A 25,373-nucleotide genomic window follows, 5' to 3' on the forward strand; every position below is an offset into this window, starting at 1 on the left:
CTGGTTCTGGGTATGACATGTTGAGAAGTGCTTTTGCTTCTAGTTTTTGTTGAGTCTGTATTTGTAGGTATCTTGATGATCCCTTTTCCTGGAGAAATGATAGACAGAGGATCCAGTGCATGTGTGATTGAGAGTGTCACAGGTGGACAGTGAACCCAAGTGGTTGCCAGAGTTGCTCCCATGGAGTAACAGTAGCCAGCTTTATAGATCTGCACTAACAAGCACCTTAAAGGCAATGCCTTGTAAATAAAAATGGGGTATTCTTCCATTTCTCCAAATCCCAGTCATCTAAAATCAAGTTACACATCAGTCTGACCCACCAAGGGTTTATCAGCACCAAAGCTGCCAGACATCACTGATTTGCTTGGCTGTTCTTTCATTTGGTAAAGTCATTGTAACAAATCATTTTCAAGGAGTAAAGGATCAATGAGATATCCTGCATGTAATTTCAGGCCGCCCTTACAATATCTGACAAGCCTTGGCAGCCCTGGAGTAACTCCTTACTTTCAGACCAGCAGGACACTGGTTTTCATGCTGAAATATCTTTTATGAAAAATTGCTGGAGATTTTCTTTGTAATTCAAATGAGGGAAAATTGTGGATTTAAGTGGTATTTTAGTTAAAACTTTATTTTGGAATTTTTCCCCTTTCCTACAAATCGAACAGGCAGAGAAGGAACCTCTATGTAGAGTTAAAAGTCAGAATAATTTTTCTCTCTTATCAGAATTAGGTTTTGTTCCTCACACAATAGGAACAATCCTCTAAAAGCTTTTGATTAAGATAAAGTGTTTGGTGTCCCCTAGAAGTTGTCTTGTTTGGTTGTGGTGTGGTTTTTTTGGGTTGTTTTGGTTTTGGTTTTTTTTTTTTGGATCAATGTTAGATTTTAAACAGAAACACTGACTTAAGGAGGTTTCCCAGGTGGATCTGTAGTGGCAAGTTTTTTCTCCTTGATTAAAGTATCACTGGAAGCAGAAGGGAAGACTTGACTTGTTCCACACCTTGGTTCTGAAAAGGCTTCTGAGGATAAATATATGTGAATATGCACCAAAACCAAGACATCACAGACAGACCAAGTTGGCTGGCAGTATGTGGAAGGAATTGCAGGAGTCCTCAGTCACTTTGCAGCTTTCCTATGAGGTGCTTCCATTGGCAGGGAAAAGCGTGAAAGCACGCTCACACCTCCTACAAAATTGACCCTCTAATTGAATATCCCTGGGAAAAGTGTCAGACACAGTGAAAATAATCCCTGTGGGTGCAAACCCCTTTAGCATGCTGTCTTGGGATTGCATTTTCTCCTGTTAGAATTTAGCCATAGTCAGTAAATTCCACTGAAATCATTTAGAGGCAGCATCATAGTTTAGGAACATCCCTTTTCTGCAGGGCAGAGATCTGCTGCTTTTGCCTCTCCTGGTCCAGATCACCCATGCAGCTGTCCAGTCACAAGCTTTTGCATGGGAATCTTTTGACTTCAGACTCCAGTCTTCCACCATTCCAGATTCAAACAGAGAATAAAAGCACCAAGGAGTGTCCCATTTTGGCAGTGGCAGGGTAAACTGATGTCATCTCTGATCAAACCTGTTTCTTGTTCTTGCCTCAGTTCTTGCTCACAGTTTGCAAATGCACTTGTATCCTGTCAGCTCCAAACACTGAGTCCTTGTCTGTTGAGAAAAAAAACTAGCTCTGTTCAAACAGACTAAACGACTTGGGGAAGAAAGACATTTTCTGTGAAGGTATTTGGTAAATGAGGTGGGGAATGAATCTCCCTCTGTGTACAGGAGACCTCAGAATACCTGCCTAATCATACTTTCCAAAGGGACTGTGTCATAATCAGCTCTCTGGGCCCACTCTGCCCAACAGGTTTTTTAAACTGAGCATGAAAAGGCAGAGATGAGCAAAATGAGGAGAATTGCCTCTTCTCTGTTGATTTCCTCACCAGCCATTAGCTGTTTTCTCACTGACGCCTCCACAAAAAGTGGCAAGAATGATCAGCATTTCAAGGCTGCTGCTGCTGCCAGCCCCTGAGCTGAGGAGGAGGAGAGCTCCTTCCTCCTCACTCTGCAGAGCTGTTCTGCATCGAGCCCAGTGAGTCAGGCCTGACATGAGGGAAAGATTTAGTCTTCCAAAATAGCGCAGAAAGTTCAAGGTTGAAAGGGCATTGCTGTCTACCACAGCTGGTGGCACGTGGTGGGAATCCTGTGGGCAACGTGTTCTGTGCCAGGAAATGATGTGCACAGGACTGGTGAACCTCGTGCCATGCAGTGGATGTCAGGAGGAACTGGGAAGAGGTGCCAAAGGGAGCAAGGAATCAGGATGGTCTCATTTATTTATGTGGTGGACACTGTTCGTGTCTCTTAATTTGCCTGTGGTCTCTGAATCACTGAATAAAGGATTGCATTGGGCATCTTGCTCTCTTTTTTAAATACTGAGTTGCAGAGTAAGCCATGCTCTCAAGAGCATGCAAGATACCCTTTCCTAACAAGTTGAGAAGGATCTGCTGGCCTAGATAAATCTGTGCTGTGAGAGTGCCTTGTGCTCATTTCAGAATGTTTCCTGAAGTCCTTGGATTCATTAAACCCTAATTAGCAGTGAGCATTGATGATTAAAAAAATCTATGAAAATAGGCAGAGCAGTGTATATTGAGCTGCGAAGGCACCTCTGGGTCTGTCCTACAATTAGCATTTAGCCAGTTTGGTCTTAAAATACTCCTTCTATTTTCTCCGACATCCTGACCTTGCGTCTCGCTTTAGCTTTTGACGTAATAGCCTCTAAAGCTGTCGTCTGCAGTTTCTAGGGGATATCCTCCACAGTAGATTGTGAAACTTACAGGAGAAGTGGAAAGTAAACTTGGAAACACACAGCAAATTTACTACAAAATTATATTATATTTGTGTTGAGGACAGGCATTTGGGTTGCTCATAGGTTGTTAAAAACACTGCTGTGAAAACTCTGTACCAATGACACTTTGAGATCATTTCCCATTTAAATTACTTGTATTCTGACTGTAGTAATTGGTGCTAGAGCAGAAAAAGGAAAAAAAAAAAACAAACAGTCAGAAAGGCTCTTCTGGTCTGGGTCTGTTGACTCCAGCCACAAGAGAATTGTCATTGTGAAAGACCCAGTCAGAGTCGCCACTTGCAGCATCCGCAATTTTCGTCAACTCTGCAGGATTTAGCAAAAAGCATTAAAGTGTTTTATTTAATAAATGACTGTGAGAAGTGAAGTCTGTGCCTATGTCTGGTTTTAAGTCAAAAGTCAGCCAGCATGTGTTCTAAACCACTAAACAGCAGACTTTTGGGGAAAAAGGAGGTTTTGATAGCCAACTGTATAACCACCAGAGCAGTTGGAGGTTTTGATAACTAACTAGAGCAGTTATGAACTCAGTTCTGCATCTTTAAAAATAACGGCAAAACTCCTGCTGAATTCATGACATAGAGTCAGGTTATATATGCAGCTGGTCACTTGCACGTAGAGCAGTTTCAGTTTTTAATGTGCCATTTTGTATAGAAACACTGAAAATAAAATCTTTATTTATAAGAACTTACTGGAAGCTCTAAAGAAGTAATTGTTTAGGGACATCAGCTGAAGGAAAAGCAAAAGATCTTGAACATTCCAGTGCTAAATGTAAAAACTTGGAAAAATTAAAAGCATTCCTTACTAGTAATTTTAAGAAGACTTTAACTATCTCTATCTTATCCTAAATGCTGCATTATTTCCATGTGTGGAATTTTAAACAAAAACCAATTTAACCAACCGGCAGGTCAGTGTGTGTGATGCTTGTCTGTTGTCTTTGCTTTCCAGAACACTTCTGCAGCAGCTGCAGAGACTCCAAGCCATGGTTGCTGGCAAAGTGTCCCGCTCGTGTAAGGCAGCTAGCACACAAACAGGGACCTGTCTTATGGTGAGTGTCCTTAGGGCTGGGAATGGCAAGGGAATTAGAATCTCTTTCCACCCCTCCAGGGCACATCTCTTGTTCTGGAAAGCCTCTCAATGGCAAATTTGCAGCTTGGGGAACTCCTTTTCGTGATTTGACAATTTTGAGGGAGGTGAGACTTGTGAGTGATGAAGATTAATTGCGGGAAGGTGCTGAGTTCTGGAGGAGACTGGGCCTGTGCTTTTAGTTGGGTGCTGCACTGATGAAAGGGGGAGCAGTGCTGCTCCAAGTCACCCACTTTATTATTTCCTGCAGTATTTTATGGTGGAAATGGTGTCTAGGGTTGTAAAATGAAAACGAGGGTGACCTTTGAGACTCGGTGCTTTTGATACCAATAAAAATAAACTTGCTCAATCAAATCAAAATATGACTGAGGCTGTAAATCTACCTCAGTCCTATTTCAGTAGTAGTAGTCAAGATAAGAAAATGAGTAGAATGAAACATTTCTTTTTCCCTCCTTACACTCAGCTAGCAAGTTCCCTTTATACCTAAAGTGCTGTAAATTGATGGAAATCATTTACAAGGCCTAAGCTGTTCTCCCAATCTAGCCTCATTGTCACTTGGAAGCAAGACTGGGGCCAGCAGCAGAAATAACCTTGGAAATCCCCAGCAGTACCTGTGAAACACACATGGCAGCTTTATCTGCATTTCAGCTTTATGAGTAAATAAGGCAGCTGGTCAGAATGAGGCAGGCATTGAAAACAAACCCAGCACTGAAATGTGCCCTTTAAAACACTGAATTGTGATTGTGTAGGTGCCTTTGCTAGGTATGTAGTGAGGAGAATGGCCCCAAGTAATTTGTTTTGATAAAGTACCGGTTCTCATGTGCACGTGTGGGTCAAGTGCACTCACCTGTCCTGCATACTTCCTTTGCCAGATGGTGGTGCTGTGCTTTGCAGTAGTCTTTGGCAGCTTCTCTCAGAGCTATGGGCCATACCCTTCTGCTACAAAGATGGTGTTGCCCAGGCAGCATTCCTCACCAGAGTCCTACACAGATTCCATTGGTAAGTGACAGCTATTCCAGTCTTGCTCTTTGCTTGGTTGTCCTTAAGCACTTGTTTTCCACACCCATTCTTAACCCCTTTCTCAAGCACCTCTTGCATTTCTGCTCCTTAAATGGCCATTTTTTAACACACACCTGTCTTTTTCTAAGAATGATAGCTTGGCAGACTATGCTGATGGCAGCAGGCTTCATAAAAATGATCAAAACCTTTTCCCCTCTAGCCTGCTTGGTACTTCTGTTTAAAGAATTTTTTGCCTCTGTTTGCAAAACTAAAGTTAGTAGTCTGTGAATGGTGTCAGGGGTTCTACTTAGTAGCAAACGTTCATACTGTTACAGTGCACAAATTATTTCAGTTGCTGTTTTCTTTGCCAGTGTCACCAAAGAGTCCAAGGACTGAACGGGAAACTGTTAGTATTACATAACCATAATGAACCAATATGTTATCAAACTTATTATTTAATTTGGTTCTTGTTTTGTGAATAATTTAGAGTTTTTTTGATCCCTACCTATACCATTCCTGTGGTTTCTTTCATCAGCTATCAAATGGCCAGTTAATCACTATGAGGAGAAAATGCCTTTGCAGCTTTGGCTCTGCCCTAATAGTTTCCATTTCCTGAAATGACCAGGGCTGTTTTCTAAGCTGTCTGTTGCTCATCTCATTTTGCTTTCTGCTTTTGTCTGCAGTGAGGTCAAGAAGTCTACTAATTTATGAAGAGCCTCACCAACTGGAGGAGGCGTCCAGCCCGATCTCCTTTGCAGATCGCAATGACAGACAAACAGACACCTCCAAGTTCACAACACTGTCCCTGGAGGCTGTGGCAGGGACACAGCAGGATGATATCATGCAGTTCACAATAGCCAACGAGACAAGGCTGGAGAAATCAGTGCTGCTGGGCCTGCAGCAGCACAGGTGAGTGCAGGGTGGGCTGCTTGTCACACGGGTGTTCTGGGTCACTCTTGTTCATGCCTGAAGGCCAGAGGTTACACTAGCAGCTCAGCTGTGCTGGGCACCATGAAGGATGGAGTAAGAGTTTGGTTTTTATCTGGAGAGCCTATAGGCAAAGTCCCTGTTTCTCTGGAGAAGTGGTTGCAACAGGATTGTAGTAATACAGCTACCAGACTTGGTACTTCTGCCAGTAACCTAACCCTAAGCCTGTTAGTTGGGCCTGCCCACTTCTTTAAAGCACTTACTTGTGTGCTTCCCAAAGGCATAAGCTTTTGGCAGTTGTATGGAAGTGTGAGGTTGTGACTCACTAGAATTTCAAAGAGGTTAGGGCATGAAGAGCTAGCTGGAGTTTCTCACAGCAGTGATCTTACCAAAGCATTGCTGTGGAAAGTTTGCAGGACTCAGTCTCAAGAGACGGACATGTAAAATTATCTGACTTCTTAAGTTCCTACATTGAGTTCCCTCGCTTTTAGCATAAATGTAAGGGGTTTTTTTTGTTGTTGTTGGTTTCTTTTTCTTTGTTTTTTGTTTTTTTGTAGCATAAATGTAAGTTTTGCAGGCCTTTGAAAAGAGAGAGAGTTACTGGCTTAAATACATGTGCTTCTTTTTGCTGCACCTTTGCTTGCCTAGAACAAAGAGATGACTACTTCAGTATAATTCAGTATGCTACCAGACTCAGCTAACTGACAAATACCTACCTGGTAAATACTGAATGGCTCTTTAGCATTAGCCAAATCAAGCAGGATATGTATTTAAAAAAAGTTACCGTTAGCGTTAACCTTTGGTTTTTTGCTCCCTACAGAGTCAACTCCGAACTAGAAGGAAATGAAACACTGAAGATAATTGAAATAGATAGAAGAGTCAATGCCACCTCTTAAAAATAAAAAAAGGCCTTTTTTCTTGACTTCCTTTTTTCCCACATATTTTCAACCAAAGTTCCCCTGACTTGTCATCCTCAGTGAACCAAAGTACAAAAGAGAGGGAGTTCAACTTCTTCATTGACTGGTGAGGCTGTGACTGCAGATGGGATCTCTTGTCTTTGCAACTCCCTTCCTCACGTCGCACAGTCCCTGTCTCTGCTTTTACCCTTTCCTGTCTGCCACTGCAAGGGCAGGATTGGATTATGATGGCAGATGATGCCAGCAGCGTGCCAGTGACTGGTGGGTGCGTGTGCCTGTACGTGCACACAGCCTGATCTGAGCACAAAGACGTTCTGGAGAAGGGTGAATTGTGCAAGACCAATGGGAGCACGTGGGTGATAGGTCTCTTGGAAGAAGGTGATTGAGAGAGAGAGGAAATGCAGCATTATGGTGCTTAGAGTCTCACCATAGCTCCGTGCCTGCTGGTCTACAGCACTTGGGGGGATAGAGAAGCACATGTGCAGCCTGCTTCTGAAGGGACAGGAAAGGGCTCTGTCACTGCTGAGTTCACAGCACATGCAGGAGAGGGCTGGTCCATGATGCTGCTGAATTGTCTTCCCCTAGCTCTTTCTCTTCTCCCTTCCAGTCTCTTCATCACTTAGCAGAGTAGGTTTCTCTGTGCATTGAAAGCAGTCCTGGTAGGCTTCCCTGCTGCCACCCTTGAGAAATTAAGCAGAGATCAGTCACTGTCTTACCACACTCTGTGTGGGAGAGCTACACTAGTTTAACTAAATCTGTTTAGAAAGCAGGTTTTGTGACATTTATGCAATATTTTAGATGGATGCCCTTTAGTCTGCTTAAAGCTAATCTGTTTAGCTTAAATCAGTTCTTTCCAACAAACTAAATCAATGTAAGGCTTAAACGAGAAGTGCCTCCTGAGAGGACCATATGGATTTAATTTATTGGCTTCTAGCTGGTTGATGAAAATTCTTGTGTAGACCCAGTCTCAGATTGTCTTGTGTTCTCCTTTCCTTGCCATCTTCCTGTTACTGTTGTAAATAGTATTTATTAGCTTTGAAAAATTATGTTCAGGCAGTTGTGATGAAGAGAACTGAGCTTTCCTAACCCTGCAGGTGAACTGGGCAGACCCTGAAATCGGACACACAAACAGGACTGAACACCCATTTCTTCCCCTTAGGCTTGAATTGTCCTAAAATAAAGCCATGTGTCTTATTTTCCTCTTCCCTGCTTTTCCAGAGATGTGATCTGAGACCAGCTGCTTTGGGTACAGATAGGCCCAGCTCTTGCCTAGGGGTGGTGGGTGCTGTATTAACTATGGCAAGGCAGCCTCTGATCTGAGGAGCTGATTATGTAGGCAGGAGAGCTGTCAAAAGAGGAATGAGATGGGCACATGGGAGGTGAAGTGACTGGCCCTGGCTCATTGAGAAAGCCAAGAGCAGCATTCAGGTCTGATCCCGGTCCAGTACTCTTCTCCGTGCTGTGTTTCCTTCTTGTCCCGTGTTGTTGTTGTCTTCAAGGGTCCTCTCTCTCTCAGTACCCTGGTCATGCCTTTGCCTGGGCTGTGCTTCTTGCAATTTGTCCTTGCAGGGGCATAGTTGAACTCAGTCCAGAATTTGAGCAGGGTTTTATCTGGTTCCTACAGCAGGGCACTTCTGCTCCATTGAGGATGGATCTAATGTGAAAATCCTAATTCAGCAGGCTAGCATAGCTACTTTACAGTTTACCAGAAGAAGTCAATTAAAAAAAAAAAAAAAAAAAAAAAAGTAATTTGAAGTTCTTTTTTCTTTTTTTTTTTTTTCCTAATGATAAATAAGGGAAAAATTAGCCTAGCCTTACAAATAATTTTTTACTCTGTACAGTAGATAATTCCTGCAATATTCTATTTTGTAAAATATTGAATTTGTATTTTATTACAGCAGCTGTCACACCAGCTCCTTTCTTGTTCTTCATTCTCCTTAGACTTTCTTCCTTCGGCATCCTATTTGCCACCCTCAGGCCTGACTCAAAATTCAGTGAAATGAATGGGAGGGATTTGGTGAATTGGAGGGGACTGTGGATCAGTCCCCTCTGTGCCGTTTTAAGGAGGTGTTTCACAACAGTGAGAGTAAAACAAGTGCCTGACTCCATGAGCTAGTACGGAGTTCTGGTGTACAGATGTGCTTTTCTAGGTAATGCCCTATTCTATGCAAGTGCCTTATTATTTTACCTGAGGTGGAAATAAGAAGAGAAATGCTGTTGTAGTCTGTTTTGCAAGTGTTGCCATCTTGGCATGGGTCAGCCTCCACTGTAAAGTCTGTTTCCCTTCACAGTGATCCTGCTGGGTTCTCTGAATCATTCCAGTATCCATTAACACCTTTTGGGGTTGTGGTGTGTATGGTTTGTTTTTTTTTGTTTTTTTTTTTTTTTTTCTTTTAATGGTTTAAGGCTTCACATAAACAGTGATCACTTGTGATTGCCACAAGGGATAGCTGCATTGCTCAGCCACTTGAGGTCAGCAAAGTGATAGGAGAAAGCTGGGATTGACCCCAACTGGTCAGCATAAGTGGGCAAGGTCATAGTTTAGTAAATTCCTTAAATGCTCTTTTTTTTTTTTTTCGTTTTTCCCAGAGCACCCTTGGTTTGCTGCCTTTGAGGGCAGCCAAGTGATTAAATGTTTTGCAAAAGAGGCCCCAGAGTGTGAAGCACAGCAGCATGTACCAGCCTTGCAGTTTGCTCTGTGCAGCCTGAACTCCTGCCCATTGCCAGTTAAATGGATCACCTCCCATTTCAGGTACAGCTGGCTGACTTCACTGTGTGAAAACCAAAGTGGAATTATTTCTCAGTTCTTAAAGGAGAGATGATTTTGCACAACCAGGATGGCTCCTCCTCTCTGAAACCTACTGCACTAGCCACCACTAAAACTTTGCCCATTTTTTGGTTTAATTTGGTCATATTGGTGCAGATCTGGTTGGAAGATAATTGTATTTTCATCCTGAGCATTTTAAACTGGCCATGGTCTGGGTCAGGCCTCTGCACTAATTCATCCAAGCCAATATGGCCATACTGATTTTTTGTAAGTGTTTGATACTCTATTGCTATAATCTTAATTTCTGTAATCCTTTAAGTTATTTTTAGGTATTCTTTTAGAAATCCCTTGACCTAGCACACACATTGCTTGGGGATTTATTTTATTACATGTTACTCTATAATGAGGAAAAGCTTTGCTTCACTTTGGTGTGTTTGTGATCATTTTTCTTCAGGGGCCTTAATAGAACAGGTTTCTCTGCTAGGGGCCAGGGAATCCCCTGTCATCACCTACTCACAGGCTGTTGTTTGGCAAGGACCTCACAATCTCCAGAGGGAGTTTGTGCCCGTGTTCTGTACCTAGCAGGGGACAGAGAAGGCAGGACAAGGTGCCATTGCACTGCCAGCCTCAGCATGCAGGGGTGACCCCGGCGGGAATGTTGATGCACTGCTGACCACATGGAGAGGCAGCTGCTGAGCTCTGAGTTAAGGGCATAGGGCAGGAGTAGTAAGGCATATTCAGGGAGGGTGTTACTAAGTGCTTTTAGTTAGTTCAGCTCTATTACTTGAGGCTTTAGCCTTCTGCCAGTGTGCTGTTTCTGGTGCTGTGGCATCATATGTGTGTGTATGGGCAGGGTCAGCAAAGGCCTTGTGTGCTGCACAGCTTCCATTTCCAGTAGAGGACTTAAGTGATAAACTTCAGAGTCCTCAGCTGTAAGGTTGTGTTGCTCATCAGCACAAATTTATACGCGCTAGTAAACTTACCTTTTGGCCAATAGCTTTAAGGCATGTCTAGATCTGTTTGGTCTTTGCTTCTAGGGAGATAAGCTATGAAGGAATATAGGGCATTATTTTATATATATATGTATATTTAAAAAGTCTGAAGCACAGGATGTGTGATGTTTCTAACCTTGTTACCAGTGAGTAGATAATGTTGGGTTTTTTACCCCCAGGCTATATGTAGTTCTTTACTGCACTTCTTTCATTTCATCTGTACCACTCAATATTTTTCAGCAGCACAAACTAATGAATTAAGCTGAGGTTCTTAGGCCAGATCCCAGCTGATACAACCAGCATGGTTCTCACACACTGCTCTTGGGGGCTGCAGGTCTGATTTATACTGACAGAGGACCTCTTCTTCCACATCTTTTTGTGTAACAGTGTATCTTGATGTGTTCTTGATTCTTCTAACATAGACCAAAAATTAATCTAAACTTTTTTTTTCCCTGCTAAAGAAACCAACCCACCTCTCCACTCCCTTCCCCCCAGACTATCAGTGGTGAATTCTGTCTAGACACTTTTAGAATGTAGGTCAAGTAAGTGAATGATGCTAATTGCTACGTTGGGAGGGATTTCCACTGAGTATTTGGGCTCTAGATTCTAGCTAATGCCAAGAGGCCATTGTTCAAAACCCACGCAGCTAAGAACAGAGGAATACAGAGTATTTTTATACTCTTGGTGACTAAAATATTTCTTTCTCGAGTCACTAATTAAAAAGGGAACATTTTGTATTCTGAAGGTGAAATGATAGGTCAGTACTTTGTAGCTACAAAAGTTGTCTCAGCCTATATAATAGTGTAGTGCTAGGATGTGTTGCTGCTTTGCACTATCTAGTGTTAAAGTTGAACAGCTTTGGGGGTTGCAAAGGGGAATGAACTGATGTATGTGTTAATCAAGGTCTTTACAAAGAAAGTGTAAGGATCCAATCCATCTCGTAGCTTTCTCATGGCCAATGAAGTGACATTGGGCATTCAGAGAATTTGTTGAAGGTTGATCCCGACTAGCACTGCATTGCTTAGGTGACCAGCATCCACTGGAGACTCCAGGACTGAGAGGGAAATTGCAGTTTGGTTTTCTCATTTTTGTCAGGCCTCCTTCTACCTTACTGAAGTGTGTATATATGTATGAATCAAAGTCCTGTGTAGAAAAAAGTGCATCATGCAGGAAACAGTGATGCTGTTTGGATTTGATGCTGAATGGAGTTTGAATATTCTTTATTAGCAGTAGTCTCTTGTCTGCCCTACAACTGATCTCCAGATTCTTCCTCCAAGAGCTGCAACTGAAGAGGTGGGAACAGAACATGGGAAAGCAGGATTTGTAGACCTGTCTTACAGAAAGGGTGAAAGAAAAGGCATGTGAGGGAACTCCTCACATCACAGGGAAACCTTCTAGTTCTTGATTCCATAAATCAGCAATGATAGCCTCTTTCATTAGTTACCTGCTAGGTTTAGCTTTACTACTATTCCCCTTGCTCTTTAATGCTGTGCTGTCCTGTTTATGCATACCTGACCTTTATGTTATAACCCACTTTACCCTCTAAACAGCAGGTAAAAATCTTTTTGAACCTTAGCAGTCCGTAATGAAGGGAGTGGAAGAGAGAGAGGGGGAAGCAGAGGCAGGTACTGATTTTTTTTTAACAGAACTCTGCTCATATCTGACTTTATCATAACAGATATTAATTCAGTGGTGCTGATATAATGGCATCTTGCTTTCTTAATTTGTACAGTTAGCGAGAATGAGTGTGAGTGTATGTGCATCTGTGCACATGTGCATGATGAATGGTCAAAAGGTATCAAAACCACAGTTTTCTTAATGTAGTAGGTGTTGCTAAATAAAGGCATTTACCTGAACACACAGGGTACTTTGGGCTTGGTGCAGCAGAAAGTCCAGGCATTTCTCTCTGAAACCTGTTCACATTCCACATCACCGAGCACTTGTAAAACTGTTGTGTGAATTGCTGTCTGAAGGCTGTCCTGTCATTAATTGTCAACTGAATATTGTTGCACTGTGTCATTTTGTGTGTGTGCATAGACTGTCTGGCCTTTCTAGAGTTCTGGCTTGGTACAAAAAAATATTTGTTTTATATTCTGGTATCACTTTTGGTCTGCAGAATTATGGCTTTGAATGCTTTATATTTTTTCCTTTTTTCTCTGAGTGGTGTAAATTAGCCTTAAAAGGTGGCCCCTGGGAGCACTGATGCCCTAATCACCCCTGGGGTGCAGTGAGATGCCAGCCAGAGGAAGCAGTTTCCTCTCAGAGGGTGGTGCAGGTACATCCCAGTTTCCCTGAGATTCACTAGGCCTTCCAAGGGTAAATTACCTGGTGTTGCTCTCTTGAAAAGGAGTATCCACGGTCAATTCCACTGCCTTGTGCCATGCAGAACAGCACCTTGTGACTAAGTCACTCTGCTGTGGCATCCTTAGGGCGCTTAAGCTGATTTTCCCCTTTCCCTCTGTTCACATGAATGCAGTATAGGTTTGTGCAAACATTGGAAACTATCTAAGGTGACAGGGACAGTGATTGTGCAAAAGCACCCCCTCGAACTCCTTGGTAAACCTCACTGGGACCTCTTCTGATTGCAGATATCTCTATTCTCTTGCCATGTCTATTTAACTCTTGTCTGTGTTCCGTGGCCTATTTTTGTACAAGTGCTGTCATCTGGATGTGGTCCCACCTGATTGTTCACACTGCAAGCATGTCCATTGGGTGGAAAGAAATTGCTGTTTTTCCTTTTTAAATCATCTGCCTGATTCTGTGAGAGAACAGACTACCTGCTTTTGTAGCCTAAATATGTATGTAGTGAAGTATGTTATGCTTTTCATTTCTTGCAAATAAATATTTTCTGTAGAAAAAAACCACAAGTGCTGCTTGTTTGATTCCCTGATGATCAGAAAAAATCTGGGCCCTTGACTTTCCCACGTGTGCCAGCATGTGCAATGTGTCCATCTTCAACACAGCAGAACCCTGGTGATTTAGTGATAGAAAAGGAAAGTAAAAGACCATGATGTGGGGCTTTACTGAAGCTGGCTGCCCCTTCCCTTTTTGAGGTTAGCAGAGAATTATATCTGGGCACTGGGTGGAGATAGGTGAAGGCTGATGGCATTTATTAGTGGTGATGACACAGTGCAGTGCTGTGCTCCAGCCCCATTGACACCAATCCTCTGTGCAAGCGGGATCCAGGGAGGCTGATGCTGGAGGGGACATTGCTTCAGCCCGGTGACACCGGTCTGCGGGGGCTTGCTGGGGCTCATCCGTGTGGGCCAAACAGCCCTCTGGAAGGTAAGGCCTTTCCCTGATCTGGCTGTGCCCTGGGCTTGTTTAAACTGGGGTGAACTCTTAAAAGAGCACTTTCTGCTTTGGCTTTTGGGGATTGGGTCTTCTGCTGCTGGCCTTGGCTCCTTTCCTCACCCCTGAGAGAATTCGGGAGCTTTCTCCAGCAATTCGGAGCTGCTCTGCCTGAGTGAACACCCAACATTACGCCCTAGAGCCCAAACCCAGCATCCAGCCAGGGCACAGAGCTGACCTCTGCTGCTTTGAGTAGACATGGAAGAGAAAAAAGCTGTGAAAATTACCCTGTGCAGAGCTGGCATCGCAAATGGTACAGCATTTTGTTTTATAGCACTTTTCTGCTAGGAAGGAGACCTCATATATGAGTACCATGCATCCCTACTACAGCAACCAAGAATTTATCTTCCACAGGAAATACTAGCTGTGGAAGTAATAGTTCCAGCTTAGCTGAAAATGGAAGTGAGGCAGACAGCTTTGGTGCCTCCTTTCCAAGGCCTCTTAAAGAAGGTTGCTTTCGAGTTCGGGGAAGGCAGCATACCATGGAAACTGGAGCACCGGGGCCTGCACTTAAATTTGTGGCTGATGTGGATTTTCAGAAATTTTGGGCTGAAGAGGTTAAATTAGCAAAAGAAATTGGCAGTTAAGGTAGGAAAAAAAAAAAAAAAAAAAAGGCAGCTCTTCTCCAGGGATCTACCCTGCGTGCCTCTTGCTTTCCAAACAGGCAATATCACTTGCCAGGACTATTGATCCTGGGCACTTGTTTGCAGCATCAAGCCATATATAGCGTTTTTAGAGAAAAATCGTTAGACTGTGACTGATTGGGAAAGTTACCCTCAGCTTAGCTTTAGTTGAGCTCAGTTCCTCCAAGCAAACAAAACACAGGCCAGTGATTAGCCATGGGTTGAGAATCTCCTTGGGTCTCCGTGTGACCCTTAAAGCATCACACAGCAGGGGATGCTGCAGGGAGGCTGTGATCAAAAAAGAAACCCCCACACAATGGGGAAATGCTGTGTGATGAGCTGTCAGCCTCCCTACCTATCAGCCTCCAGGACATGCTGTTCTTGGAAAAGCATCTTGCTGTTTGAATTCAAGGCTGGATTTTGATACTCCTTTTTTCAGGCTGATTCCTGCTGCAGGGCAGGAGGAAGGATGTCCAAGTGCAGCTCGTGATGCCTTTCATGCCATGTTTGGGTAGAAAGAGTTCTCCTTGTGCTGTTAGCTATTGTTTGTACCTATTTTACAACAGCACAGACTTCGCCCTCCTTGAATGTATTTCATGGAAGATTCATTCCTGATGCTCCCTTTCCTGATTTGTTTGCTCTAGGATTTTTTTTAGAAACATGGGCCTCATGCTTGTGGCATGCTGGTGAATTTGGCTTGTCCTATTTATTCCGTGCTTCACATTCCTGGTCTGCAAAGTTCCTCTCTGTAAATCATACTAAGATTAAGCAAAGCAAGGTGATCCAAAGGAGATGGCAATTGGAAACAAAAGCATATTTCCTTTCTAATCAATAATAATGCCTGGGTGTCTTGAATCCCTCCAGTTTGTGCCTCAAAAAGTCAAAGTGATTTATTTGATTTCTCATTTTCTTGGTGTTGCCTCTTTGTGGGCTTCAAATTGTCCCTAGGAATGACATCTTTAGGTTTTTGTTATTGAATTTATCTTACACTGTATTTACACGAGTTCTATACATTGCTATAAAATTACTATTTTGTGTATCCCTAGTAAGGAGGAAATTACAAGTTCAAGCCCCTATCTTTGCTGTGCTACAGCTGAGGGAAGTTAAGAATTAAGTTAATGACTGTTGGTTTGTCTCATTATCTCTGTCAAAAGAAATGCTTAGGCTCTGCTGAGCCCTCTTTTTTAAACCTCTTTGGTATACACCTGTGTTTGATCTGCTCAGCTGAGGTTGGTCCCTCCTGGCTGAGCCTCGACACCTCTCAGCTTCCCAATGGATGAGCAGTGCCTTACTGGACCTTCAAATGTTGACCAAAAGAGAATGTTTTTGTGGGTGGGTCCAATCTATCAACACTGGATCTGGAATGGGAAGTTGGCCGCTTATGTCACATTTAAAAAAAGATTTACAGTTGGAGGAGATGCAAATGTATGCATACACCTGCCATATATATGTGTATAAATATATTTTTATAAGTTCTCTATGTTTTTCCTGAAAGTTGAATGTTGGGGGCTAACCTGGGGATGAATTTTGTGTGAACTTAAAGAATACAGAGCATTTAAAGTAGACTGACTTCTCACCGGATAGCTTGGCACACTGAACAAGTAAGGTTGCCTTACCCTTTTCTTTCCCAATCCCCTTTTTCATATATCCCTCTCTTTTCTATTAGAAAAAGAAATTTCAGTCCCTCCCCCTAGGAATAAAACTTACCGCAGTGCACGCAGTCTGTGCACACTGGCGTGCTCAAAATGGGATTTAACGGGCGTGTGAGTGAGTAATGGAATAAACCTTCCCTTGGCTTTACTCCAAAAGGCTGAAATCCCTCCTTTCGCTGCATTTCCTCCATCGTTCCCACCATCCACCCTGCTATTCATGGCATGCAGTATGGTGAGAAGTCTCCACCCAGGAAAAAGCGCTCCCCACCTGCTGAACCTTGTCAGCTCTCCCAGGCAATCAGGGGAGGCACCACGGAGTGATGCGAGGTGCTCCACTTAACCTGACCGTGCTTAAGAGACGAGAGCCCAGACCTGGGAGTTAGCATTTTTGTTAGCATGATAATCCCAGATACTGGAAAAACCTGCTAAAAATCTATTTTTGTGCTCATCCTTTCCTTCCTGGCCCAGTGGTATGTCTGCAGCCACAGCTTGGAGCAAACGTGATACTCCTACAAAGTTTCTGCTGTTGCTGCCTTGCTGCACCCACAGGGATTGACAGCTACACCACAGGTGTAATTACGTAAGAAGGGCTTTCCTTCATGAGCCTCAGACTCTCTCATAATTGCTCATATTCAGAAAAAAGGCAAAGGAAGTCAATTTAGCTCTTCATGTTGCAAATGAGTCATGCAAATTGCAGCAGTCAGAGGAAAAATAGGTAATCCCGGAGCAGAGTGTAAATTTGGTCATGTGGATAAAAGGGTTATTGACAAGCTGGAGCCACAGGAGGGCTTATGCTGTAGGAGGAGGGGGCTCAGTGGCATGGATGTTCACTGGAGAGGGGGTAGGAAGTCCTGATTAGTTGTTAGGCTCTGCTCTGGATTCTCTGGGGGAGGTGGAGCCATTAGCTGGGGCACAGGCCACAGAGCTGTTCTCATGTGGACCAAAGGCTGAGAAAATAAAGCTGTGAGATGATGCACAGTGTTCTGGTCTCCCAGTGCACAATTAATTTGCAGTTACAGGTTTTTTAGCACATGTGATTGGCATCTTCTCATAGCAACGGGCCACACGGTTTTCACCAATGACAAACCCTCGAAAACAGCAGTGATAAGAGAGGGACTTGTGGTGCCTCTCCCCATCCTTGAAGCTGGCTTTTGGGCTGGCTCTGAACTTCTCTTTGACAGGTCCACCCCAAGATGATTTAGTTTGGTTCTGCGAGAAATATTTTTCACATTATCTTAAACTGAAAGTTTTCCCAAGCAACATTCGCTGCTGATTTCCCTGGAAATTCAACCAGAGAATTTCCAGCTGAGGTCCCAGCTCTCAATGGAAAAGATGCCGACGGTTCCAGTAGGGCTCCATGCTGGTTTGTAAACCTCTCTGTGCACAGCTCAGTGGAGGATCCACAACTTCCTTTTACAGTCCTCCATAAGAACCTTAGTTTTGGTTCTGATAAGCAAAGGTTCTACATTGCTTAATTATGTTTTGCCTTCTTCACTAGTAATTAAAAGTACTCTGAGGTTTAGGGGAGGAGAAAACATAAACTGGGCAGAGCACCAGTGCATGTAGGGAATACATGCCTTTGTAGAGCATTCCTTTGAAGGTCGGTTCAACTTTTCAATGCTCATGCTGTAGTGAAAAGACGCACTTTTCATCACCCAACAAGGTGCTGGTGGCTCCTGCCAACAAGGGACCGGAATTGTTGATGTTAATTGGCTGGCTTGGAGGGCCTGTCAGTGCTGAAGTTGAGGTGGAAGATGTGTACGCAATATGTGCCTCACGTGTAGAAGCTGAATCTGGGAATGGGATTGGGAAGGAGCAATGAGCAGGTGTAAGGAATCTGCTGACTGTCATAAACTCAATTGGCACAGGGTTCACAGAGAAGAAGCAAGGGTGCTTAGGAAGTCATCTGTGGAGCATGGGAGTTTGGGAATTCTCTTCCTGTAGGGTTTGCCTTCTCTGTAGAGGATAATTGTTCATACTTCTCCTTTTTTTTTTTTTTCCTCATGTTTTTCTATTTTGGATTTCATTACTTCAGAGAACTTTTAGATACAGAAAAAAAAAGCACTGTCTGTGCATAATTCCTGCAATAATTTCTGTATAACCACAGACCTCAACCTTTTCTGTACTTTTTGATCTTATTGTCAGCGTCATCTCGATCTCGTGCTGAAACATGCTGCCACTTTCCTCTGAAGTTTTCCTTAGTGTCCGCTAATGAAAAAGAGGGAGAAGCAGGGAGCAAGGTTGGTAGTACAATTAACTTTACGAAGGGGCGCCGTGATGCTTGTCAGAAGATGTCTCTGCCGCTGGGTGCTTTGATTCCGAGCGCGCCGAATTGCCATCACCGGGGGAACAAATCGGAAGCGATTTGTAGACGAGCAATAGGCGAGCAAGCGCGCGTGTAACAAGACGGGGGCACCGCTGTGTGTCCCGGGGCACCCGGGCTCTGTCTGGAAGGTATTTGCAGCGGGATGCGGGATGCGGGATGCGGGGCGGGGCGCGGCCGGGCGTGGCGGCGGGGGCGCGGCGGGGGCTCGGCGCGGCCATTGGCCGGCGGCGGGCGGGGCGTGGCGAGGGCGTGGCCGGGCGGGAGTTTCCCACAATGCCCCGCTGCAGTGCGGCCGCCGATGGATGCTGCGCGGTCGCGCTGCCATTTGCAGCCGCCGCGGCTCGCAGCGCGCCCCGCGGCCCCGGGAGCCGCGGTCCCCCGGCCGCCGCCGCCGCCCCCCAGCGCCTGCAGCCGCCGGCCGGCCCTCCCCTGCCCCCGCCTCCTCCTCCTGCTCGGCCCCGCTGCCCCGCCGCAATGAACCCCCCCGCCTCGGCCGGCGGGGAGGAGACGGGGGCGGCGGGCGGCGGCGGCTGCCGGGGGGCCGAGGGTGGCGGGGAGGCGGCGGGCGCCGCCGGGATCCCGGAGGAGCAGGAGCTGTCAGCGGCGGACGAGTCTCTGGAGGAGAAGCTGCGGAGCCTCACCTTCAGGAAGCAGGTGTCCTACAGGTGGGTGCCGGGCGGGCGGGCGCCTCTGGGTGGGTGGGGAGGTGGCAGGAGGCTCCGGCGGCGGTGCGGCCGGGCAGCGGCGTTAGGGCAGCTCCCTGGAGCCCCGTGGGCTTCTTCTTCATCCCGAACCCTAAAAGAGCTCTCCCAGACCTGCATTCCCTTAAGCCAGCGAGCGCGCTGCTCTCAGCCCCGCTGCTGCCGTCAGGTTTCGGGTGCTCCTCCGGCGCGGCAGCGCCAGAGGAGATGGGGAGCGTGACGGGGAATGTGGCTGAACTTCAGAGTTACTTCGAGCCACAGTCGGAGCTCCTGCCCTGCTGCCTGGGGAATAGGACTTGCCCTTTGCAGTAAAAACAGAGCCGCCCGTGATCCCGGCGCCTCCAAACGCTCATTAAGGGGATGGGAAAAACCTTTCTGGAGGCACGGCTGCTCCCGGGAGGAGTTTCTCTATGGGAATTCTCCCGGAGTGCAGTGTCCCCTCCCTGCCTGCCCCCCACCCGCGCCGGCCGCCGTTGCGTAAGCCCCAGCGGCCGATCAGAGTGGGGGGCTGCTGTGCCCGGCACCCCAGGGGTGGCTGCGGGCTGAGGAACACCGGCTCCCACGTGCCCTGCTGTGGCCAGAGCAGGACCTTACTTTCGTAATCAGGGTCTTCTGTTTTTATGGCTGTGCGTTTACCTGGCGTGTCTGAGGTCAAACAAATGGGTTTGCTCCTCCTGTAAATACACCTGCGCGAAGGGGCCGTCGGTGGGGCTCGTCTGCTCTTCTGTTACCAGCAAGGAGCTGCTAATTGCCGGCATCTGCCGAAATGGATTGCTGTCTGAGAAGGTCCTTGCCAAAAAGTTTTTGAGTCTTACCTAATTCTAGTCGCAGAGCCCCTGTGGAGGCAGCACACCACCAGTAACTAGCGTTCTAGTGTGCTTAGAGACGAGCTCTCTCTCCTGGGAGGACGGAAACGCAGAGCTGTTACTTGCCCCGGCAGGAAAAGGGTGTCTCTAACCCCAGGTAAATTAGCCAGAGGCTCTTCCCAGCCATGATGATGCTTAATGCGCTGTCAGCTTACAGCTGGGATAACTTAGGAGCTGGTCTGAGTCTAAGCTCTGCATGTGGCAGGGCTTAAAAATGATGCAATTAAACACTCTTCATAGCTGAAGCTTTATCTAATATTTGATGTGTGCAGAGAGACTTTCCCGATCAGGGCTGATGGTCCCAGTGGTGAGTGTGAAGTTTGGGATGATTCATCCTAGGCTCAGTAACGTGAGCAATGGGAAAATGAAAACTTACTGGACACCTCTGAAACAAACATTACATCAGTCAGGTCTAGGTACTTCTACATCTCTACCCTGACAGTTTTCTTAGCTTGTACCATTTTAGGGGCAAATCCATTGCAGGTAAAGGCAGAGCCTGAGATGAGCTGCTGAAATAGAAGTGGCTGCTAACGAGATGGGTTTGCTCATGTGTCTGCTCTTGGGACAGAAGTCAAGGAGTTTGCAATAAGGCTTCTGCCTTTTTTTTTTTTTTTTTTTTTTTTTTTTTTCCATTATGGTGGTGGTGGTGGTGGCATGGGTTGTAGGAAAGAGGAGATCCTAAAATCTGCTTCTAATGTTCTGCTCACCAGTTTGTCAAGAATTGTGTTAAAGATGTGGGTATTCTTGAAGTTTTCTGCATGGTCAGTACCTGTGAGGGTTTCATAAAAAATGCTTTTAGGAGGAAATGTAGGATTTTTTATTCCTCCTTCTCCTCTCCTTCATCTACATGTGCATATAACAAGTCCTGAATCCTCAGAGATAAAAGCCTCTTCTTAAGCATCTCGATGCATATCGCTCATCCTACTTGACTTAAGATACATGCAAGAAAGTAGATTTTCTTTGCATCCTTGGATTTCCACACCTTTTCCTCATTTACAGCTGTTTTCCTACAGATAATGTGCACTTTATCATTTATCCATAATGAGAACAATCTGGATAGATAGAATAGTATAAAACTTCCAAAGAGGACTTCCACTGAGTTCTCCACACCCTGCAACCCCAGGCTCTTTAAATTGCTGCCATTTCCCTCAGTAAATTATGGTGCTGAAATACATTTGCAAATGTAAATGGCTATATTGGGTCCAGGAAAACTCATTTGCATCGGCACTTGGACTCCCTTACCCACTGTCACAACAGAAATTATTCAAGGCTTCATACAGCCTTTCAACCACCTCATTTAGGGTTCTCTATGCAGGTGCATTACATTGCCATACACACCCCTATAGCTGTATTTATACACATAGGAAAAAAAAAAAAACAACAAAAAAACACAGCTGGAATTTGCTTAAAATAATAAAGGTGCATGAAAACGCGTGAAAAAAAATAAATATGCTGGTGGCAGTTGAGGCAGTGAAGTGGGAGGTCAGGATATTTTTACAGGGAAAAAAGGACGAGAAACTTCTTCTGTACCAACGTCATTAAACTGTAGTTTACCTGAGACTGGGCTTAAAGTGTTGTCTTCTGCCCTCCCTTCTTTTTAAATTTGTTGTTAAACAGCAAGTATCCTCAATGTAATACATCTCTAATTAGCTGACTTTGTTGTTCCATGCAAATAACTCATTAGTTTCTCTAGAATTCTACCAAGACTATGAGTAACACATCCAGAAATCGATGTGGCCCATGGCTTGAAATGCAGAAACTGCTGTATTAAATACGTCGTGATTCTGTGTAGCAAATACCAATGTAGGCGTGTTTGTCCCTCAGTCAAACCAGCAGGAGGAGGAACTTGCTTTAAATAACATAAGTATGCCTCGTGGGGAGCCTGAAAATTCCCATGGCCTTGCCATGTTCCCAGCCATACACACCTTGCACCCGGAGCTCACTGTCCGCGCCGAAAGCTCCGTTCAGAGCAGATCTGTGCCGGCCGTGCTCTCCCGGGCACTGTGCTGTGTAACTGGGGACACAGGCATGGTGGGCATGTGCCACTCTGCCCTGCCTGTGCGGGAGATGATGGCTTTAGAGGGCGGCTGTTCCCGTGTCCGTGGGCGACCCTTGAGTGGATCTTCCTTTGGCCCCGGAGCGCTGGTCCTGCCCGCCAGGGCGCAGGGAGGGGACGAGGGGCTGCGAGCAGAAGCTTCAATCCCTTGCTGAGAGATCTCTTCCAGCTCCTGTCCCTGTTCAGACAGAGTGACAGCCAGAGGATTCTCCCTTTTCAGGGAGAAATCTCCCTTTTCAGCCTCACGCTCTTAAATGAGGTCGACTGACCCAATGGTTGGATGCTGATATCAGGATGCCAACATCTAAGCAGCAATTCTTAGCCCTAACTTTTTTTTTTTTAACCCTGAAAATGTGGAGTTAAATATCTTAGCGATGTTTTGGCTCTTTCTGCTGAAAATCTTGGCTCACTAAATGAAGAAGTCTTTTTTTTTTTTTTTTTTTTTTTAACTGATAGAACCAAAAGTTCATTTTCCCGCCCTGCTGTGAAAAGATTGGCGAATGAAAACTGAATTAAATATGCCAGAGAGAAATGCTTTCTAAAGTTTGGTTCTCAGAGCGGTATTTACCCCATACTTTTCTAGACCCAGCAGATTACTTACAAGATATCGGAACAGAAAAGTGTGAGGTAGTATATTTTCCCTTTAAGTTTTATTATTTCATTATTGCAAAGTTTGTGAGGAACCTTGTGGTGTCCTTTAGATTAAGCAGGGGTTAAAGTTGCTTTCCTGAAGTAATTCTTGATATAACGAGACAATCATATTATACCAAAGATGGATGCTCGATAAGAATATTTCCACAATAAAAAGCTATTGTAAGAGGAATCCTGGGAAATAAAGCATTATCTGGTAGTTTTCTGCAAGTATTTGCACCTCCAAAGTCTAATCTGAAATGCAGTCTTGCCATTTAATTGTTTAAGCTTAGAGAAATAGTAAAAGTGATAAATGAATAAAAACCCCAATCAAACAAAAGATCATCCCTAAAATTCAGAGCAAACGACAAAACCTAAAGAGCAAACTAACTGAAAAAAATCAATAGAGCAAATGTTATTTTAATTTCTTAATGAATTATTATTTAGAAATTCAGGGGGTCTTGATTAGTGGCATTGTAAATAAAAACAAAGTTGTGATTTTAATGTCCCCCTTGTGAGAGCTCAAGTGGTGTTTGGCAAACACTTGTCACTAGAGAATAATTTTCCTAGAGAAATGCAATTTCACTCTGACCAAGCTGAGAAATCCTGACTGAGGCAGTGGGTGGCAGGCTTTAGAATTTTTGCCGCTGCTTGAGTCAGGAATTTCCAAACGTGGGGCAGTAATGAACCATCTCGGAGTCCTGTGCCGCTAATTGGCAGCGTCTTGGCAGCTCCGCAGTCGTGCCTTGTCTTTGGCAGAGGTGTCTTGCTCCAGCAGGGAATCGTGCATTGCCCTTTTGGTGATGGAAGAGGCTGGAGGCGCTGCTTTCCTTAGGTCCCTGAGTCCCCTGGCCCCTCAGCCCCACTCCTGGTGCAATGAGTCCCTGTGAAGGGTCGCCATCTCGAGTAGGTGGTTTGAGTCTCCTTGGCTGAAGCTTCTCCCCTGCCTGCCAAATCAATCTGTTTGGGATGTGCCTTGTGTGCTTTCCCGACCCTTCCTCTGCCAGCAGAAGCCAAGAATTGAGCTGGCCTTTCCCCCTGCACCATCAGCAAGTACTGCTTGTCTGCCGTGGCAATAAGTAACAGGAGTTAAAATTAGAGCTGGTTTTGTCGCTGCATTTAAAGGGGAAAAAGTTATGGCAAGGAAATGCTGGGAAATCCTTATTTTACAGAAGCCTTGTCACTCTTGGCGAGCATTTAAGTACCTGAGAGTACAGATGGGGACCAAAATAGAAATATAAACATAGGAAACATCTTTTTTTTTTTTTTTTTTTTTTTTTTTTTTTTTTTTTTTTTGGTTCTTTTCTTTTCAGACATGATAACAGTCATAAAACACACATCACTTCTTAGTAAATATTAAATATAGACAAGATAATAGAGGTGTCTCCTGTTACTAAGACTTAATTGTTTTGTGAAATGTGACAGCATTTACTAGTGTACTGTGAAGTATTATAAATAATTAAAGCTGAATGACATTTATAAAAATGAAAACACCTAACACAAGCCTTTGATCTTTTGATTGTGTTGTTTTATTTTACCTAAGTTTCCTTGAATCTTAACACATTCTACTGCTATAAATGAGTGTGGCTGTTTTGCATGAAAATGATGGATGGGTTTTTATCTTCTACCAAATGTCAAGGAAATAATTCTCACTCTCTGGCCTAATCTCAGAGGATCTGCCTGCAGCAGTCTGTTAGGAGTTGTGGGTAGGTACTGTGCAGTCTTGTTACCTCCCACTCGTGTAACAGAAACTCGATTTACTTTGTCACCCCAGACTTTCATCGCCATTTTGTCGTTTCTCCCAAGGCAGATCACAGGACGTTTTTGGTACGTGATGGGGCCTTCATGAAGCTATTTGATTTATAAAGCTTTGAGGTGGAAACTCTGTGCTGCAGGAAAATGTTAGGACAGTCAGAAAGAAGAATTCTACCATGGGAAAATCAAGCTGACATTTAGGGTTCCCTCCTGACATTGAGATGTGGCTGCCAGTGTGGCCATCAATGTCTCTACATAGCACAAAGTAAAGGGATTGTCTTTGAATTTAGAGCGTGTCTGACCTTCTCTCTTCTTTATCTGGGCTTAGCAGCACCTCACAAAAGAGATGTTGTGAGTGGTAACTCTGACTAAAATTGCACGTGAGCTGCAATGGAATTATGTACATAGTCAGGAGGAGATAAGAACATCAGTGATCTGAAAGGGTGAGCCTCTGTGAGCACATAATGAAGCTGTTGTGTAGCACAGGCACGGACCTGTACACTCAGAATGCCCTGCAGGTGGAAAATTTCGTCGTGTCTAAAGTGCTGAATCAGGTGCCACATAACTTTGATGAAGTGGAAAACCAATTTTGTTCTCTCTAGTCCTTTGGAATAAATGAGCAGCTAGTCAGTTCTTCTCTCCTGGGTCGGTCATGGGACTGATGAAATTATCTTCTTCAAGAGCCTCACCAGACTTTTGGTAGATTTGCTTGTTGTGGTGGTTTGTGTTTTTTTTTTTTTTTTTTTTTTTTTTTTTTTTTTTTTTGTTGTTGTTGTTGTTGTTTTGTTTTGTTTTGTTTTAGTTTGGCAACTTGGATGAGGTTTTGGGAAGGAGATGTGTACAAACAACAGTATTCTGTACTCTTCCTTTTGCTTT

At 44.5% G+C, this 25,373-nt stretch overlaps 2 protein-coding genes across 7 annotated transcripts in view; both read left to right on the plus strand.

The window, feature by feature from the left end:
- The window catches only part of CREB3L2 (cAMP responsive element binding protein 3 like 2), a 74,919-nt gene extending 61,521 nt beyond the window's left edge, over positions 1-13,398 (plus strand). For all 3 annotated transcript variants that reach the window (XM_040061819.2, XM_040061820.2, XM_040061821.2), the window contains exons 9-12: positions 3,798-3,897; positions 4,808-4,934; positions 5,618-5,843; positions 6,682-13,398. In XM_040061819.2, coding sequence (XP_039917753.1) covers positions 3,798-3,897; positions 4,808-4,934; positions 5,618-5,843; positions 6,682-6,757 — 529 coding nt within the window. In that variant the 3' untranslated portion in view covers positions 6,758-13,398. The remainder of the gene's footprint in view (positions 1-3,797; positions 3,898-4,807; positions 4,935-5,617; positions 5,844-6,681) is intronic.
- A 5,646-nt stretch (positions 13,399-19,044) lies between these two features.
- Positions 19,045-25,373, plus strand: part of DGKI (diacylglycerol kinase iota) — a 200,076-nt gene continuing 193,747 nt past the window's right edge. For all 4 annotated transcript variants that reach the window (XM_040062808.1, XM_058420356.1, XM_040062809.1 and 1 more), the window contains exon 1: positions 19,045-19,154. The gene's annotated coding sequence lies outside the window, so the exon portion shown is untranslated. The remainder of the gene's footprint in view (positions 19,155-25,373) is intronic.

Source organism: Hirundo rustica, chromosome 4 (genome assembly GCF_015227805.2).
Source record: "Hirundo rustica isolate bHirRus1 chromosome 4, bHirRus1.pri.v3, whole genome shotgun sequence".
NCBI classification, from domain to species: domain Eukaryota; kingdom Metazoa; phylum Chordata; class Aves; order Passeriformes; family Hirundinidae; genus Hirundo; species Hirundo rustica.